Here is a 13658-nt window from a genome sequence, read left to right on the forward strand (position 1 = left end):
CTTGATTTTTTGTACAATTGATTTAGCTCTTTGTAAATTTGAGTGATTAAACCTTTGTCAGAGGTTTTTATGAAGAGTTTCCCAATTTGTTGCTACCCTTCTGATTTTAGTTACATTGGTTTTGTTTGTACAAAAACTTTTTAATTTGATGTAGTCAAAATTATTTATTTTACATTTTGTGACTCTTTCTAAGTTTTGCTTGGTTTTAAAATCTTTCCCTTCCCAAAGGTCTGACATGTATACTATTCTGTGTTCACCTAATTTCCCAGCATTTTGATTTCTGCTCCTTTTCCTGCCTTTTCTTCTTTCACTATTTCCTTCTACACCAATGTTTGCTTTTGAACAGTCCCCCTTGTTCCCACCCTTATTTTACTTCCCTTTCTACTGCCCTCCCTATTTATCCCCCCCCCTTATTTTCCCTGTAGTCTTTCTAAAATTAACCCCCCCCTCTCTTGTACTGCTTCCCTCCCCACCAGACCGTTTGTTACCCTTCTACTCCTCTATAGGGTGCAAATCTATTCTCTGCCCCCAATGGATTGGATTGTTTTTCCCTCTTTGAGTCACTTTCAAAGCACATAAAAGTTGAGTATTTCCTGTCTCCGACCTCTTTACCCTTCCAGTGTATTGATGTTCTCCCCTTCCCACCATGAGCTTCTTTATGACATATAAACTTACCCCCATTTGTTTCTTTTCCCATTTCTTTTAATATTCTGATTTTTCCTTTGCTGATCCCTCCCCCTCGGTTTCATATGCTCTTTGCTCATTACCTGTGCAGAAGCTGTCTATTGTAATTTCTTTCTTCTTTTTCTGTTGTTTGCTCGAGTTTACCCCTTCTTTGCTCCCCGAATTTGGCTGTGCTCTTGCTCCTCTCATTTTGTTTTGGATTTGGGGCTGTCAGTCTCCCCTCTTGGAGCTTTGTCAGATCTCTTGGTACAGTCTCTAGGGGAGGAATGTTAGCTTCCCTGTCCTCTGGGAGCTTTTGATTGGATTGAGTTCAAGTGGGTTGGGCTGTATGTGGTATGAAGCTCTAAGGCTCTGAAGACTCCTGGAAGGCTGGACCGCCCAGGCTCTCTCCAGTTCTCTCCAGCTGCTTCTCTGCTGTCCGCAAGTGCCTTTGCCCGCCTCCCTAAACTCTGAGGAGTTCTGATAGAATTAGGTAGAACTGGATTGGTCTGGATGTGCCCCGAGACTGGAGCCGGATGGGATGGAGGGACCCAGCCACTGCCCCATCTCTCCCTGGCTTCCTCCCCGCTGTCCAAGCTGGATGCTCCGAGCCTGGCGCCCCGCTGCTTACAAGGTAGACCCTCCAAGCCAGCACCTTTGCCCGCTCAGAGGTTCCTGCTGCTGCTGGGGGCTCAGCCCTCTGGGTTGTGGGGGAGGGGTCCTGGGACCTTCCCTCTGCCTTCCCCTTAGCCCTGAGTATTCTTGGATTCCTGCTTTTGGGGGGCGTACCTTTTGATTTGAGTCCAGAAGGAGGGTTCCCTGCTTCTGTCCTGTTGTTCAGCTTGAATTTCGGTGCCCTAGGAGCATTCAGTCTGGATCGGTTAAGGAAGGGTCTTCCACAAGGTCTGAACTTTTGCTGCTTGCTAAGCCGCCATCTTGACTCCGCCCCCCCCTTTACTTGAATTTTTAAGAGTATTTTTGCTTAGAATAGAAACTTTTTAAAAAGCATATAAGATGTAAGTAGCAACTTTTGTCTGTCAACAGGGACTCAGGGGTTAATAGAATAACTTCATCAAAGGCATCATGGTTCAGTGGAACTCGAGTCATAACACTTTGGTTTGAATCCTGGCTCTCTTATTTGCTACCTACATAATGTTGAACGAGTCTTTTAACTCCTGGGCTTCGTTTTCCTCATTTGTAAAATTGGAGGGTTAGACTAGATGACCTCTAAGTTCTCTTCCAGCTCTAATTGTATGATCTTGTCTTTTTGGATATTGACATATTTTAACCCTTACATAAGACTTGTGAATGTCTACAAACAGCTGTTTTTTCTTTATTAAATTCTCCTGTGGCAAAAACTGGATCATTTCAATTTTTGAATATGTTAATAGAATGATCAGAACTGGAATATATTTAGTACTCATTCATAGTGGGGGTAAGGGGAGAGCTGGGGACTTGGTGTGAGTTTAATAAATACATGTTTAATATTTATAAATAGGATTTTTCTCTCCTTATAATAAACATTATTTCTTCTGAAAATAGATGCAGCCATATTAGAATCATCCTGCATGCATTGCCTGCTGTGGTTGGGGAATCCCTGGTTTGTGTGGAATTTTCCATGCCTCTTAGCTCTGCAACATGTTAGTGATAGCTTAAGTAAAAAGTCTTTTCTAATATACAGCTCATTCTCAATTGTCTCTCTTTTTGTTTCTCTCTCTCTTTGATAGATGCTAAAAGCTTAATTACAAACCTAAGATTGTTTGTTTTAATATATCAATCAAAAGGCCAAATCCATCTCATCTCCATAAATTTTTGTTTGAAAAAAGTGAATCAGCATAAGATTTCTGTTTTGGAATTATTTCCCCAGGTGCCTTATTTCTTGCCATAAAACTATTTCTTTGTATGTGTATTTGAGGGTGTGATGAGGGTGGGGTTGTTTCGGTTCATTTTGTTTCTGTCTCTGGCACTGGTTTCTGATGTGGCAGATGGATTTAGCAGCCTTCTAAGTGATGATTGTAATTGATTTATTGACCCTTAGATTTTTATACCTATACTACTAGGACAGAAAAAGTATCATTGTTATTTTAACCTTTACCTTCTAGTATCCATTCTAAGATTAAATAGCAGCAAAGGCAAGGCAACCAGGCTTAAAGACTTGCCAGGGTCCCATAGCCAGGAAGTGTGATATGGATAATTTAGATGCTAGTTAACGTAGGATCCAAAACAAACTCAGATGGCTAAGTCACTGAACAAAGTCTAATAAAGATGAAATTTAATTAGAATAAATATAAAGTCATATTCATGGAAAGTGATTTTTTGTTATTAAGTATAAGAGATGTATGCTCACCTAAAAAAAGGTCTGGGGTTTTTGGTGAACTGAAAACCCAGTATTAATCAGTAAAGTGGCCTGGTAACCAATAAGCAAATGGACTCATAAACTATGTTAAGAGAGCTTTACTTTACAAAACAACAGGTTTTTGTTCTTTTGCAGTGTTCAACACTGCTCAGAGCACATCTGGAGAATTGTATTCTGTTCCAATATCCACGTTTTAGGAAGGACATGACAGACTGGAAAACATCTAGAGAAATGTAACCAGGTAAAGATCAGTTGAAGAACTTGGGACATTTTGTCTGGAGAAGACTTTAAGGAGCACATATTATTTGTGGGAGGACCTAAGATTTTTAGAGAAAGAAAAGAGGAAAAAGTTGAGCCTTTTACTCCCAGATGAAGACAGACCATGTGAAATTGTTTAGTACCAAAAATCTTTTAAAAATCCCTAATTAGAAGGTATGCTCTTTAGTGTAGCATTCTGAGTGAAGTCTGGCTTGAAGGCTGTTGATTTTTCAGAGAAATGGTTTATTTGCCCTTAAATGGTATTGAGATGTATTTGTCATCACAGTCTTGTACCTGAAAATGATCATGACTCTTAATATAATTTTACTTTTTCCCCTCCCTCCTCTTGACTTCCTTTTCCCACTCCACCTCCCTTACTCTCCTTTTGCAGTTGGCTGATTGCTTTTCTGGCCCAGCTCCACCCTCTCTTTGGACCAGAGTTAAAAAATGAAACCATCTGGTATCTCTCATATCACTGGCCTTGAGGAAGACGATGATCTGTGTGACTCTGTCATCTAGGTAAATATAAATGGGACTTTCACATGAGTTTTGCTGGGTTGGTGATTAGGGGCAGATTTTGAAGCCTATTTAAATGTTACAATTGTGCCCCAATTGAAACCTGATCTGGATTAAACAAACAGATTTGGAAGCAAATCACTACAGGATTTTCTTTAATGTCAGTGAATGCATAAAATGTTACTATTATTCAGTATAACTCACTAGTTAGTCCATCTGGACATACTTTGGAGACAATACTCATCAGTTCATTAGTATCAAATAGCATTTCATTTTGTGACATTGCTGAATGCAATTAAATTCAACAAGGACCATATAGAGCAGCGGTTCTCAACCTCTCAATTTGTAGCAATGAGAATACATAATGCATATCAGGTATTTACATTCTGAATCATAACTGTGACAAAATTACAGTTTTGAAGTAGCCACCAAAATAATTTTTGGTTCGGGGTCACCACAACATGAGGAACTGTATTGCGGGGTCATAGCATTAGAAAGGTTGAGAACCACTGATACAGAGGAACTTTTTTGTCCTTTAACAAAGTAAACTATACTACTTAGAAAGGTGTATGGAGTTTAGATACATGGCAAATCATTGCTGTAAGGAAATACTAAAGACTCTTAAGTGAGGCTTCATCCAGAGGTTCTTTGAAATTCACTCTATTCTGGGAGCTTCTTGAAATTATTTTGGCATTTAAGAAGGGAAAGCCTGGGGAGCATATATATGTGTAAATTGAATCACATGTAATTTGTTATGTGCAGAAATAGTTTTACTAAGTTGAATGTGTCAGAAAGTGAAGGTTTATTTCATACAGAAAAAGAATCTGAATTTATGTGGAGAAAAAGAACAATCCTTCACTTTTGTTTTCTTTTGCCTCGTGGAATTTTGTGAGATAAATTTCTCCAGATTTTTAATTTTCCATTCTTGTGGTCAGTATATATTTACAACCAGTTAACACCATAGAAACTTCTGGAATTTGTGTATGGTATAGTGGATGAAACACTAACCTTGGAGTTGTGAGTCCTGAGAGTTAGTCATCATTCTGCCACCAATTAATGATTTAACCATGGCCAATCTATTGTCTTCTAAATTTCTTCACATATAAGTTAGTATAGCCTATGTCATTGATTTTGATCCTTTCAGCTCTAACATTCTTCCTTCCCAAAATTGTGATTTTCCTTTGGGGGGGGGGTCATATGTGTGTCTTGTAGATAAGAGGTAGAACCAGAGTTGTTTTAAATTTTTTATTACATACTATTGGTGAAATGAAGCATTTTTTGTTCTTAGGTTGGATTTTTTTTCCCTTTAGAATTGCCTTTTTATATCCTTTGACAATTTATCTCTTGGGAAATGGCTTTTATATTTGTTTGAAATTTCTATATATCATGGGTATCAGTCTCTTATCAGAGAAACTTTCTCCAAAGATTTTTTTCCCAGTGATTTCCCTTCTAATTTCAACTACATTGATTTTATTTGTACAATAGCTTTTCCATTTTAATCAAAAGTACTCATTTTATCTCCCTTGAGTTTTTGCCTTGTTTGATCAACTACTTTCCCCTATCTGTAATGGTGAAAGGAGTCTTCTTCCCTACTCCTCTAATTTATTTATGATGTTGCCTTTGCATTTATGTATTATATCTATTTGGAGCTTATTGTGGTAGATGGTATTTGTTTAAATTTAATTTAGGCAGGACTGCTATCCAGCTTTTTCTGAGTATTCATTATTGAAAAGTGAGTTTTTATCACAGTAATTGGAGTCTTTGGGTCTCTCCAACACTCAGTTTGTTTCTGATACTGTGAATATAATCAATTCTTTATCAGTTTTTCTAATTTTTTTTTTTACCGGAAACAGAACAGTTTTGATGTTACTGCTGTATAGTTTGAGATTGGATACTGCTAGGTTCTACACACACACACACACACACACACACATATATTTTTATTATCAGATTTTTCCATAAACTAAAAAAGCAGGGAAACTTTTATTACCAAAGACTCTCAATTAGAAATCTTCCAAAGCCAGAACCATCCTCCAAACTGATTGTATCAATATATTTGAAAAAGCAGCTTCTTGGAATGACCCATGGGATAAATATATTCTGTCCAATTCCCTACATCTTTCTACAGATATATCTGTCCTTCAACATTATTCTTTTTTTTCCGTTATTACTCTTAAGATTCTTGGCCTTTTATCACTACCTTTGAATTTTGTTTTAACTATATTTTAAAGTTTTTTCTAGTTCTAGTAACCCTTTGATTGTTTGATATGGAGCCAAATCAATTCAATTAATTTAATAAACATAGTCATTTTTAAATTTATTGGCTTGACTAATCCACGAACAATTACTTTTTCTCCAATTATGTAGATCCTTTATTTCTATAAAGAATATTTTGTAGTTGTATTTATATAGTTCTTATGTGTTTACCTATTCTTTTCAAGCAGTTGTTGATTGAGTGCTTGAACATTCAATTTAATGGTCACTTATTTTGGGTACCATGGGTTGTTGGAAATCCTTATCCTACAGATTATATGAGGGTACAGTGGGACACAGTTACACAATCACTTTCAGTAATGAGTATGTTTTCCATTATAATAATCCCAAAATACCATCATAACATGCGTTCTTGAATTCTTCTAAACTGCTACTAGCTATAAGATTTTAGAGATTATAATACAGGATCCAAGACTGATTGTAAGCCCTATAAAATGAAGCCCAATAAGCATTTATTAAGCACCTATGTTATTAAGCATCTACTATGTGCTAGGTACTATGCTAAGCATTTTAAGACAAGTAGTAGTAGGACAAGAGACATATAAATTGTCTTTTGGACTGTGGTCCAGATTATCTACTATTAAGAAGAAAGGAATTCTCCATATTTGCTGAGCACTTAAACACATATAACAAGTTTCTTATGTGTTTTATTTTTTTCTTTTAGTAATTATTTTAAGATACTAAATTTGGAAAGTAGGAGGTATAAGCCAGAACAGAATGTTCAGTTAAATACACTGGGGAACAGTCATACATACTTTAGAACTATTCAGTTTCATCAACATTTTAAAAAATTACTCTAAACACCTCTATGCTACCTGGCTTATCTTGTGTTAATCACCATAATTGCTATGATTTTCTTTCGCTTATTGAAAGAATTGAACCAAAGTAGTCAAATGATAGGTTAAATTATAGCTCATTTCATTCATTGGTTAGCAGTCTTATACAAATACTCCAAAGTATAGATCTCTTAGATCTGTTTTTTAAATGACACTTAGTAGGATACACAGGAGTATATCAGGATGTCAGAATGATTGTTTCTATATGTTTCATTTCTTTGTTGTGAGTCTGCAACATGGAAATCCAAAACAGAAACCATAGCAGAGGATTTGCCATTAGACTTAAAATAACAACAATCTGAGGAGGTGTTGAGAGTAGCATCATTAATAAGTCTCTATTCTTATTTATTGCACATTCTACTATAAGAAAGGAGCTATATGTCAAACTTTCTCAAATCCAGAATAACTCAGTCATGGTTCCTTATTTTGATATAGGACTTAGACATTTGACTCTTCTGTACTGTCCTTAATTCAGATGAATTCTAACTCAAATAGAAATTGTTTGCTTCTCCCTTACCACCTGACCTTCCCAGGCACTATAATCATTCTGTCCCCCACAATAGTCCATTAAGAGATTTCTACCTGGGAAATACCATTGGCAGAAGCACCTTCAAATCAACTTTCTAAATAGTTTTTCTGCTGATCTGCTGATTTGGTCTATAAACTTGAGATTTGATACTTCCTATATCCTACAGCAAATTCCTTTCTCCACCTCTAATCTTGTTCTTCATAGTTGCCATCTGCCAAGGCAAAAGTCCCTTTCACCAGCTATTTATATCATACACCACTCATCCCAATCCTGCTTAGTCTTCTCTCAAAAACCCTAATAAATTAAAAAAAATTTTTTTTTCCTATTAATTCTAGATCTTTTAGATAGTCTTTTTGCCTTCTGCCCCTTCTGGAACCATTACTTTCCCCTGAAGACATCCCATCTTCTCTAGCATTGATCCACTCCTCTTATACTCTGCTTTCCACTTCAATTCCTAATGGTTTTTCTGTTACCATCATTCAGCAGACTCCTTTGAAGTTGATTACCCTATCCAGAACTTCATTGCAGGCATCATCCAACATCTAGGTCACTTTTTTTTCCTCAAGGAATTCAGTACTTGACTCATAGTTTTCTCCATTCTGTTGCCTATCTTCTTTATGCAGGGACTATTTGTGTTGATATCTCTTCAAACACGCTGGCCTCCCTATTGATCAAACTTTTTGGTTCCCAAGACCTCCATTCTACTTTCAGCAACCCACAGGGGTAGTATTTCCTTAGACTTGACCATTACCCTAAATTGTTCCATTTCTATGTAATCAAAGACAATAAGAAAAATGTAATTTTATGGCATAAAAACGCCATCTCTCTTATATATATATATATATATATACATGCAAAATACTCTGCCAACAAAAAAATATATATTGCAAAATTGAAATAACCAGTATTTTACTGAAAAATCAGACTGTACTCTCCTAAAAGAAGTATATTAGTTTGTTAAATATATGTTTGAATCCAAATTTAATAAAATTCCTTTTAAAATGTTACAAATATTATAAGAAATATTATAATTTAGAAACAAAATTACATCAAGTCTAAATACAAATGCAAATATTTTACATGAAAATATCAGCCACTAAACTTAGAAAAATCATGAAAACAAAGAATTAGAAAATCCTTTAAGTATTAATATTTCCCCAAACTTCACTTTTCTTAGTCTTTTATTACCCTTCCTGACCTTTCTAAAGTTCCTGTCACTGTGAAAAAGAAAATACCTTGTAGTTGAAACTATTTACACATCTATCTACACAATACAATTCTGGTTTCTTAACAAGAAGGTATAGTTATTATTTTGCTGTTGAGAATGAAAATTCTAGAGAACATCTGCAAAGATATTCCCCTTTCTGGGGAAAGGGCCTAACATAAGTGACAGCATAAAGAAGGACAACTTTCCCCAGGGGAGGGGCAGGGCTGCTGAGCTATATTGGAAAGTCTGGAATTGATCAATGGATATACATTCATGAAATGCTCCTCTCTGATCAGTCTACTGTCCTGTTGTATCTATTGCTTCTCTTTCCCCAAACCAGTTCTTCATCTTTATGATAATTTCCAATCCCTCTACTCACCCCTGTTCTAGTTTACCTTTCTTTCCTTCATATTCTGTACCAGGGACATATCCAATAGAATCAGTAAAATATAAACCTGTGAGAATAGATCCTGACCAGCACAGAGTTTCTGGTACATAGTAGATGATTAATAAATGTTTATTAAATTGTTAACCAGTTCAGTAAGTCTTTGCTCTTCATCCTTAAATTCCTTGCTTCTCTTTCTTTTTATGTTCTGCTAGTTCTTAACCCCAGGCTACCACCACCATTATCCTCCATTCCTAAGCTACTGCATTCACATTACCTAATTTCAAATAGGCTTTCATGGTAATCATCTCTGACCCTTGATCACACTCCACACATTAGCCCTTCAAAACTTTTTTCTCAACCCCAGTGTACCATGTCTGTTTTTTCTCCTCTCTCCATAGGTGACCCTGACTCCCTTGTTCCAGCGAAAATTGAGTCTTATTTGTTTTGTGTTCCCTCATCTTCCCTATTCCATAACTCAGACTTGCCCTATCAATCACTTTTTCCCTTGTTCTAGACTCTCACATATAAAGTAGACTTCCTTGCCAAGACTTAACTCCCCTCTAATTGTCTCCTTGATTCAATCCTCTTCTATTCAGAACCAGATCCCCCTTTCTTATTCCTTACTCCACACTTTCTGACCTTTGTACAAACTGCATCTAGTCTCCACTTTCATTATTTTTTTTTATACCTAAGTCACAGGTCTTACATTATCACTCTTCTTGGGGGGGGGGGGGTTGGGCTTCAGTGACTTCCCATTTCCTCTAGGAAACAATTTACAGACCTTTTAGCCTTTATGACCTCTGGTTAATATCACATTACTCATGGGCATATGCCTAGTAGTGGAATCACTAGGTCAAAGTATATGAACAATTTAATGTCTATTTTCACACAGTTCCAAATAATTTTCCAGAATGGCTAGACCAATTAAAAGCTTTCCTAATGATAAAATCTTAATATACCTTGCCTTACCTTAATATGCCTTGCCTCCCCAAAGACATTGACTGATTCTGTATTTTATCATCTTTCATGCATTTCATGTTCTAGCAAAACTAGATTGCTAATTGTTCCTTGAATTCAATATTCCATCTCTCACCACCATGCATTTACACAGGTTACCCCAATACCTGTAAAGAATTACTGTCTCAGCTCTCCCTTTCAGAATTGTTATCATCAAGGTCTATTTCAGGTATCACCTTTTCTGTATTGTCATAACTCCTGATTTTCTATAACCCCAACTAAAAGTGTAGCTTCTTTTTTCAGGATTTCTAGAGAAATTTTCCTGCACTTTCCTTGTTTTTATCACTTCCTGCTTTGCATTATACCTTTATCTTTGTGTATATCCCATTTGTCCCACTACCACCCTATTAAAAATCTTTGATGTTGGGTTATTTCGTTTTTGCTTTTGTATCTCTATTATGTACATAATACCAGAAATGCATATATATAAATAACTAGTATATTATAATAATATATAGCAGGCATATTCCTTTGAATTCAAATATGTATTAAATGAACCAAAATGTGTGTGTGTGTGTGTGTGTGTGTGTGTGTGTGTGTGTGTGTGTGTGTGTGTGTGTGTGTGTGTGTGAGAGAGAGAGAGAGAGAGAGAGAGTCAGATATTCAGGGTTATGAAGAAACTTTTATTCATTTACTAGCAAATGGCTTCACATTAGTCTCTGAAAACAGCTTGCTTATTTCAATTGTTGCTCATGCCATTCTCTCATCTTCACACAGTTGAATTCTACTGTTCTTTAAATAATAAGCTCTCTTACCTAAACTCATAGCATTTTTGTGTCTGTTCTATTGACATTTACTTACAATCATGTGTTGTCTTGTCTTCTTACGCACTATCTTTTTATGTCTATTTTGTCAGCTTCTCTAGCTTAAAGGATAGGCTTTTGGAGGTATAAAATGTTGAGTGCTGGGAATTTAAAAATCATTTTATCCACTCCTCCCATTTTATCGATAAAGAAACTGAGACTCAGAGAGGTAAAGATAACTTGCTACACATATTACAGAAATGCTATTGTAGCTGAGCCAGAACTAAAGTGTAAATCTGCTGCCTTCCAAACCAATGCTTTTTTCACTACACAGGGCTACTTACCACAATGCTGTTCAGTTTGTACTAGGTGGTCAGTAAGTATTTGTGGACTGGATGAGTGTCAAATGAGAGGTATAAACAATTACTAAAGGAGTGTTATGTAAGGCCAGGTTTCCCTTATTTAGATAAAAGTTAAAAGAGTAAAAATTAAATTCAGTGCCACATAGCAATAATTTAGAGATATCATTTAACTTTAGAGACAAGACCCATTTTCGTTAAAGGATTTCTGCAGAATGTTTCCTTTCCTCTGGTTCTCATAATAACACTTATATAATGCCTTTAATCCAAAAGTTTGTCATTATTTCCCTCGTTTTACCAATGAAGCTTAAAAAGAAACCAAGTGAGCTATCCAAAAACAGAACAATTGCTCAGTAGAGGAAAAATTAATGCTATATATTTTTGACTCCATCTTCAGACCACAAGATCCTGTTGTTTAACTTAATGTTTAATTTCTTTTAAACCAGTATCATTAAGCCAGTTTGAAAATAATTCCTTGATGCATATGGTTTTTCAGGATCTATTTTCCATTTCTATGTTAGTTCAATTAACAGACCTACATATTTTTTTAGGTCTAATAAGCATTTAATGGAAAAATACCATAACATATAAAAAAGTAGTATTCACCAATTGTATTTTTTCCAATAATTTAATTTTCTCTGCTAGCTTTTCAAAAGATCTGTTCTACTAACTGAAGAAGGATGACAGACACAATGAAGCACCCTGAAAATCTTTTTTTCCCCTAATCTTTACCTTCCATCTTAGAAGGGGTTGGGAATTAGGGTTAAGTGACATGTCCATGATCACACAGCTAGGAAGTGTTTGAGGTCAGATTTGAACCCATTACCTCATATCTCCAGGCCTGGCTCTCTATCCCCTGAACCACCTTGCTTCTCCACCTTGAAAATCTTTTAAACCACATGCTGCTAAAAACTTGCAGCCCTGGTCATTTCTCTTCTCTATTTTATACATGAGGAATATGAGGCCCAGAGAAAGAGGATGACTTGCCTTGCCCCCCAAGATCATAGATGTAGTAATTAACTAAGCTGGAATTTGAGCTTAAGTTCTTTGACTCTAAACAGAACTCATTCTATTATACTGCTTCTGGAACAAAGAAATTTAGTGTTGGAGTGGACACGGGGCTCTGTAAAGATTAAAATTTAGGAATATGGGGAGACTGAGGCAGGTAGAAATTAGTTTCTCTCTACAAGGAGTATTATATTTTATGAGGTTTATTAAAGGTTGAGAATTTAAGAATATACAAGTAAGAAAAAAACACGTGCCTAGGCCAGAGGCCTAGACAAAACCTAAGCCTTTGCAATCAGCTTAAGTACCTTCTCGATCTCGCCCACCTCAGAATTCCGTGAGATTACAAAGCATTTTGGGGAAGTGGAGCAAGGATTTGTGGGGATTGAAGTCCAGAGTTCAAATCTCAATTTTACAGCTCTCTAGTCTGACCCACACATATTCAGGAATGCTATGTGCAACCTTTCCAATAGGTGGTCATAAGCCTTCCCAAAGAAAGACCTAGTACTGATGAGCAATAGACTCATTTTTTATGAGAGATTAAATTAAATCCATTTGTCCTTATACCACACAACCACTTTATTTCTTGCTCTCAGAGTTATATTATCCCCTCTACTTTTTAACAATGACCTGGATGGTAGAAACAGCCCATTATGACTTCTGATTCCAGATGTGGAGAGCACAGTCTTGCTCTGCAGAATTAGTTTTTAAGTCTTTTGAAGTTGTCTTTACAATGTTGTTCTGATTGTATAAATTTGCTCCTAGTTCCTCTACTTCGTTCCACATGAGTTCTATGAATCTTTCTATGTTTCTCTGAAACATATTTTGACAGTATAATAATATTCTGATACAATCATATACCATAATTTGTTCAATCATTCTCCATTTGATGTGTGTACCGCCTTTACTTATAGTAATTTGTTACTGCTAAAAACTGTTACAAATATTTTTTTGTATATGTCAGTCTTATTCATTTTAATTTGATCTCTGTAGTATAGGCTTTGTGGTGGTATCATTGGGTCAAAGAATATGCACAATTTAATGACTTTTGGCTGCCAGGCTTTTAATGCTTTTATTTGATAGTTTTATAAGGATAAGGGTCTCAACCTTAGACTGATAGAAAGAAGAAGTTCTTTCTTTTTTTTTATTTTAATAACAAATTTCCACATGTTTTCCAAAGTCATATGATCCATATTGTCTCCCTTTCTTCCCTCCCCCTCTTGGAGCTGAAAAGCAATTAAATCTAGGTTATATATGTATTCTCATGCAAAACATATTTCCATATTATTCATTTTTGTAAGCAAATAATCTTATACAACCAAAACCCCAAAATATAAACCCAGATAAATGATAAATATGTTTTCACCTGTATTTCTACTCCAATAGTTCTTTCTCTGGAGGTAGATAGCATTGTTTTCCATAAGTCCCTCAGAATGTTCTGGATCATTGTATTGCTGTTAGTAGCAAAGTCTATTATTATCATGTCCGATCGTCCCACAATATTGTA

The 13658-nt window shown here is 35.8% G+C and overlaps 1 protein-coding gene across 3 annotated transcripts in view; it reads left to right on the forward strand.

Moving 5' to 3' along the window:
• Positions 1-13658, forward strand: part of ATP6V0E1 (ATPase H+ transporting V0 subunit e1) — a 51776-nt gene that overhangs the window by 31605 nt on the left and 6513 nt on the right. For 2 of the 3 annotated variants that reach the window (XM_007474021.3, XM_007474022.3), the window contains exon 3: positions 3669-3796. In XM_007474021.3, the coding sequence (XP_007474083.1) occupies positions 3669-3762 (94 nt within the window). In that variant the 3' untranslated portion in view covers positions 3763-3796. Of the gene's footprint in view, positions 1-3154; positions 3261-3668; positions 3802-13658 lie in introns of those variants that run through there. The other variant, XM_007474023.3, reaches the window with a different exon arrangement.

This window comes from Monodelphis domestica, chromosome 1 (assembly GCF_027887165.1).
Source record: "Monodelphis domestica isolate mMonDom1 chromosome 1, mMonDom1.pri, whole genome shotgun sequence".
NCBI lineage: Eukaryota > Metazoa > Chordata > Mammalia > Didelphimorphia > Didelphidae > Monodelphis > Monodelphis domestica.